Here is a 6,157-nt window from a genome sequence, read left to right on the forward strand (position 1 = left end):
GTCACTTGCTAAGGGTTACACTGCAAATAAATGGCAGACATGAACCCATATCTGTCCAACAAGCACCCATCAACTGTAAAATCTTTAAGGGCAAGGACCACATAATGGACTCAGAGCTGGAACTCCTTTTACAGATCAAAAGTTGAGACCCAGATAAAGGAAGTGTTAGGTTCAGGTCTGAGGCAGAGTCAGGAGTAAAAAGGGTTTCCCATATTAACTGGCCTAGAACAGCTTTTGCTAGTAGGTAGTACACACACTTTGTAAGTGACTGAATTTTTAAAATTTAAGAACAAATAACCATAATTAGTCATTGTTAATGTACAATCACTTCATTCTCTCTGGTGTTAACTCTAATAAACACTCCTATTGGGAGCAGCAAGTGCTCAGAACCTACTGGCCTCTTGATTTTTTCCTTTCCCTTTCATTCATTCAACTATTTACTGAGAATCTACCATCTGCCAGACAGGCACTTGTAGGTAGGAAGATAGAGCTTTTAACAAAATTGACAAAATCCTTGCTGTCAAGGAGCTTATTTTCTGGTGCTCATTCAACAAACGTAATAAAAATAGCTAATGCTTATAAAGTACTTGTCAATGCAGTCACTGTTGTAAGTGCTATACAGTTTCACCAGAACCCTGTGAGGTAGCTGAAATGAAGTTACAATCCTTATTGCAAGACGAGGAAAACAGGCACGAGAGGTTAAGTAGAGAATACAGTTAGTAAATGGAATGAATAGCTGGAAACTGATTTAGGTAGATTGGCCCTACTGGGAGCTCTTGATGAGGTGTACTAGCTCAGTGTATAGTTACCAAATTCCCTCTCTGCCAGGTTGGGGAATATGAGTTAGACGATGATCCCTGAGCTGGAGATTGGGAGGAGAGGAAAACCCAAACAGTGGAGGCTAGTAGAAGGAAGTACTCCTGACCCAGGAGGATACCTTCAGTCCAGCTAGTTCTTCCTCCCTCTTTCCTTTTCTTCTCTACATCTATGAATTTCCTTCTCCTTTCTTTCCGTTTCTTTTCCCCTTGCCCGCATCCCTTCTCTCTCTTTAACTGGTTTTTACATTGTCACTGTTAAAATGTTTTCTAGTGCTTCCGTTTTAAAAAGCTCATGAGTTGAACATTTTCAATTTTTTTGCCTTAGGAAAAATAAACCCAATTGCCCTTTGGGAAAAAATGGTTGCCTCGGTGGCGCGTGGGCTCCCGGCTGCCACGGCTGCAGCCCTGGGGCCGGGACCCTGCGGCGGGGCGGAACCAACGTTTCAGGGTCGCGGGTATCGCCGGATTAGTTTTCCTGAGAAGCCGCGCCGCGGGTTCCTTTCGGGTTTTCGGTCAGCGCGCCTGCGCCGCCTGCGCTCCGCCAGCTCCCGCCTCGGGTTCGGGTTAGGGCTCCGGGATGTCCGCGTTGTGCGACCCTCCCGGGGCCCCAGGGCCTCCTGGGCCCACCCCGGCCACCCACGGTCCCGCGCCGCTCAGGTAGTCAGAGCCCCTGGCAACTTCCCCCCGCCGCGCGGCCCCGCGCCAGTCCCCAGCCTGCTCGGCAGGGACCCGGATCCTACCTACCTGGAGAACTCGCGTCAGGGTTCCTATAGATTCCTGGCTGGGTCTTCCCAGACCTCAGGGACTGCCTCACCCAAACTGCTGGCTCCAGAGCTGGACCAAGCAAGACCTCGGCCCTGCTTCTTCCTACATCCCAATGTCCAGCTACCCCGGCCCCGGCAGGAATCGAGAACATCAGAAACTCTTGGGAACCCAGGCGCCCTGCCCCAGTTAGACTCGAGGGAACTTAGGGTTCTGATTTCATGGAGTCTCCCTGAGAACCGAGACCCAGAAACCCTCAGAATGCTTCTTTGTAGACTTTTCCTTGCATTTGAACGGTATCCTCCCCTTACTTTGGGATGTTTTTTTGGAGGAACCAGAGAGGAACGGCACTGTCAGAGCCTATCAGCCCTTAGAGTTTGCTGTTTTCTTCGTCAAAAAAGGCAATAAGAGGAAAGAGATTTTGCCTCCTCCTATATGTTGGCATCTGGACCTCCAAGACTGAACCCTTATGTTTAGGGAGGGGGCGGGTCAAAGGCATGACCCTCTTTGTGTCATTGGACACCCTGATTCCCAGGCTCACAGAGGGTACTGGGAAGTTTGTTGATGTGCTGGAGTCTAAGTGGAGGGTGCTTAGGTTGCCTGCAGGATATGGGGAGGATCAGGATTTGGGAGGGAGAGCCCTGAAAAGGGGGCAAGTTAAAGGTTACTATTTTCTTTCTGTTAAGAGCAGAATCCAGGGGTGTTTGTGTTATGGGTGGGGGTGAGGAAAAGCTGCAAAGGTGTTTTTAAAGCACATGTTTGTTATAAGAATGCAAAACATACTTCTTTGATTCAACATGTTTATTGAGTACCTCCCGTATGCCAGGCACCTCAGTAGAAGGGAGTTGTGTTGAAGATCACAGAAATTGTTCCTGCTTTCTTGGAGCTTATAGTCTGATTATGTAACCTGTTTCTTTATCTGTAAAATGGGATCATAACAGTACCTATCTCATTGGACTATTAGGATTGAGATGCATGTAAAGTATTTCAAAGAGTAGCTGACATTCTGAGGTATTTAATGTTGGTATTTTTATTATTATTTAGAGGAACATAGCTATTTTACTGAATAATTAGCGGAGCTTAAGTGCTTTACAAACATTATCCTATGAGGGATTATTCATATGATACCAAGGCTCAGAAAGAGAATGTAACTTGCCCAAGATCTCAACACTCTAAATCTTCTCTTCTTTTGCTTCCTTATAGTGCTCAGGAGCTGTCCCAGGAAATCAAGGCTTTTCTTACTGGTGTAGACCCTGTTCTGGGCCACCAGCTCTCAGCCCGGGAACATGCTCGCTGTGGTCTTCTCCTGCTCCGCTCGTTGCCACCTGCTCGGGCTGCTGTGCTGGACCACTTGCGGGGCGTCTTTGATGAGAGTGTCCGGGCCCACCTGGCTGCCCTGGATGAAAGCCCTGTGGCTGGCCCACCTCACCTCCGCCCACTCCCATCCTCCCATGTCCCTGCAGGGGGTCCTGGCCTAGAGGATGTGGTACAGGAAGTACAGCAGGTGCTGTCTGAGTTCATCCGGGCCAATCCAAAGGCCTGGGCACCTGTGATTAGTGCGTGGTCCATTGACCTCATGGGGCAGCTGAGCAGCACATACTCGGGCCAGCATCAGCGTGTGCCCCATGCCACCGGCTCTCTCAACGAACTGCTGCAGCTGTGGATGGGCTGCCGGGCCACACGCACGCTGATGGACATCTACGTGCAGTGCCTCTCGGCTCTCATTGGCAGCTGCCCAGATGCCTGTGTGGATGCCTTGCTGGATACCTCTGTCCAGCATTCTCCACATTTTGACTGGGTTGTGGCACATATAGGATCCTCTTTTCCTGGCACCATCATCTCCCGAGTCCTCTCCTGTGGTCTCAAGGACTTCTGTGTCCATGGTGGGGCTGGAGGTGGAGCTGGTGGCGGTGGCGGAAGCTCTTCTCAAAACCCCTCTACAGACCCCTTTCCTGGATCTCCTGTCATCCCCGGGGAGAAACGGGTACCCAAAATTGCCTCAGTTGTGGGCATCCTAGGGCATCTGGCCTCCCGTCATGGAGACAGCATCCGACGGGAGCTTCTGAGAATGTTCCATGATAGTCTAGCAGGGTGCACTGGGGGCCGGAGTGGGGACCCGTCCCTTCAGGCCACAGTTCCCTTCCTCCTGCAGCTGGCAGTCATGTCACCAGCTTTGCTGGGCACAGTTTCTGGAGAACTGGTGGACTGCCTCAAGCCTCCAGCTGTGCTGAGTCAGCTGCAGCAACACTTGCAGGGATTCCCCCGAGAGGAACTGGACAACATGCTGAACCTGGCCGTGCACCTGGTGAGCCAGGCCTCTGGGGCAGGTGCCTACCGCCTGCTGCAGTTCCTGGTGGACACAGCCATGCCTGCCTCAGTCATCACCACCCAGGGCCTGGCTGTGCCAGACACCGTGCGTGAGGCCTGTGACCGGCTGATCCAGCTGCTGCTGTTACACCTGCAAAAACTGGTGCATCATCGAGGAGGATCCCCTGGGGAAGGGGTGCTGGGCCCACCCCCACCCCCCCGCCTTGTGCCCTTTCTAGATGCACTAAGAAACCATGTTGGAGAGCTGTGTGGAGAGACCTTACGACTGGAACGGAAACGCTTCCTCTGGCAGCACCAGCTCTTGGGCCTGCTCTCTGTCTACACCCGACCTAGCTGTGGACCTGAGGCTGTGGGCCATCTCCTGAGCCGTGCCCGAAGCCCTGAAGAGTTGAGTTTGGCCACCCAGTTATATGCAGGGCTGGTGGTCAGTCTCTCTGGCCTCCTGCCCCTGGCCTTCCAAAGCTGCCTGGCTCGGATACATGCGGGGACTTTGCAGCCTCCTTTCATGGCCCGCTTCCTGCGCAACTTGGCACTGCTAGTGGGGTGGGAACAGCAGGGTGGCGAGGGTCCAGCAGCCCTAGGGGCCCGGATTGGGGAGTCTGCCTCAGCCCATCTCTCTGACCTGGCTCCTCTCCTGCTGCATCCTGAGGAGGAAGTAGCTGAAGCTGCTGCTTCCCTGTTGGCCATTTGTCCCTTCCCTCTGGGAGCCCTGTCCCCCTCCCAGCTCCTGGGTCTGGTAAGGGCTGGGGTGCATCGCTTCTTTGCCTCTCTGAGGTTGCATGGCCCCCCAGGTGTGGCCTCAGCCTCCCAACTCCTCACTCGCCTCTCTCAGACCTCCCCAGCCGGACTCAAGGCTGTCCTGCAGCTGCTAGTTGAGGGAGCCTTACATCAGGGCAATGCAGAGCTGTTTGGAGGGAAAGTGGATGAGAACAATGAGACTCTGTCAGTTATCTCAGCTCCTTTGGTCTCTGCCTCTCTGTTGGACACAAATCGGCGGCACACGGCAGCTGTGCCAGGTCCTGGAGGGATTTGGTCTGTATTCCATGCTGGAGTCATCGGCCGTGGCCTAAAGCCACCCAAGTTTGTCCAGTCACGCAATCAGCAGGAAGTGATCTATAATACCCAGAGCCTCCTCAACCTCCTAGTGCACTGCTGCAGTGCCCCTGGGAGCAGTGAATGTGGATGGTGCTGGGGGGCTCCCACCCTGAGCCCGGAGGCAGCCAAAGCAGTGGCAGTGACCCTGGTGGAGAGTGTGTGCCCTGACGCAGCTGGTGCTGAGCTGGCATGGCCCCCTGAAGAGCATGCCCGGGCCACTGTGGAGCGGGATCTCCGCATTGGCCGCTGCTTCCGGGAACAGCCCCTGCTCTTTGAGCTGTTAAAGCTGGTGGCAGCTGCTCCCCCAGCCCTGTGCTACTGTTCTGTGCTCCTGCGGGGGCTGCTGGCCGCCCTCTTGGGTCATTGGGAAGCCTCTCGTCACCCTGATACAGCCCACTCGCCTTGGCAGCTGGAGGCATCCTGCACCCTGGTGGCTGTCATGGCCGAGGGGAGCCTCCTGCCACCAGCCTTGGGCAACATGCACGAGGTATTTAGCCAACTGGCACCATTTGAAGTGCGTCTGCTGCTGCTCAGTGTGTGGGGCTTCCTCCGGGAACATGGGCCCTTGCCCCAGAAGTTCATCTTCCAGTCCGAGCGTGGCCGCTTCATCCGGGACTTCTCCAGGGAGGGTGGGGGTGAGGGTGGATCCCATCTGGCTGTGCTGCACAGTGTCCTCCACCGCAACATCGACCGCCTGGGCCTTTTCTCTGGCCGTTTCCAGGCGCCTTCACCGTCCACTCCCCTTTGGCAGGGGACATAGCCTTTTCCGTGCTCCAGAGGCCAAAAGAAGTTGAGCAGTGAGAGAGAGAAGGGGCTAGGGTGCTGCACAAGGGAGGAGGTTTCTCTTCTAAGTCCCTGGCTTAACGAGCGCTGTCACCTTTTTTCTCCGCCGCCTATTTTTCTAAATAAAACTTGCGAAGTTGAGAGTCCAGTGCCTCTGTCTGATGCTTAGAGCCGGCAAAGTCGGACAGCGCCTGGCTCTGGGCGGCCACGCCCCGGCCCCAAGGCCCGCCCCTGGCCCCGCCCTCTGGTAGCTTGCATTTTGAGTGCTCTCTCTGCCAATGTGACCGTCACCGGGCCGCCTTCTGGCCGGGCCAATCAGAAGGCCGGAAGGGGCGGGCGCTAGGATACGTGGCTCAGCGCGTGCAGGAGGA

At 54.5% G+C, this 6,157-nt stretch overlaps 1 protein-coding gene across 1 annotated transcript; it reads left to right on the forward strand.

Annotated features, from left to right (window-relative positions):
- The first annotated feature begins 1,336 nt into the window (after positions 1-1,336).
- On the forward strand, positions 1,337-6,132 carry INTS5 (integrator complex subunit 5). Its single transcript, XM_037838897.1, has 2 exons — positions 1,337-1,475; positions 2,784-6,132. The coding sequence occupies exons 1-2, from the start codon at positions 1,396-1,398 to the stop codon at positions 5,761-5,763; spliced, it is 3,060 nt and encodes a 1,019-aa protein (XP_037694825.1). The 5' UTR covers positions 1,337-1,395; the 3' UTR covers positions 5,764-6,132.
- The last annotated feature ends 25 nt before the right edge of the window (positions 6,133-6,157 follow it).

Source organism: Choloepus didactylus, chromosome 6 (assembly GCF_015220235.1).
Source record: "Choloepus didactylus isolate mChoDid1 chromosome 6, mChoDid1.pri, whole genome shotgun sequence".
Taxonomy (NCBI): Eukaryota; Metazoa; Chordata; class Mammalia; order Pilosa; family Megalonychidae; genus Choloepus; species Choloepus didactylus.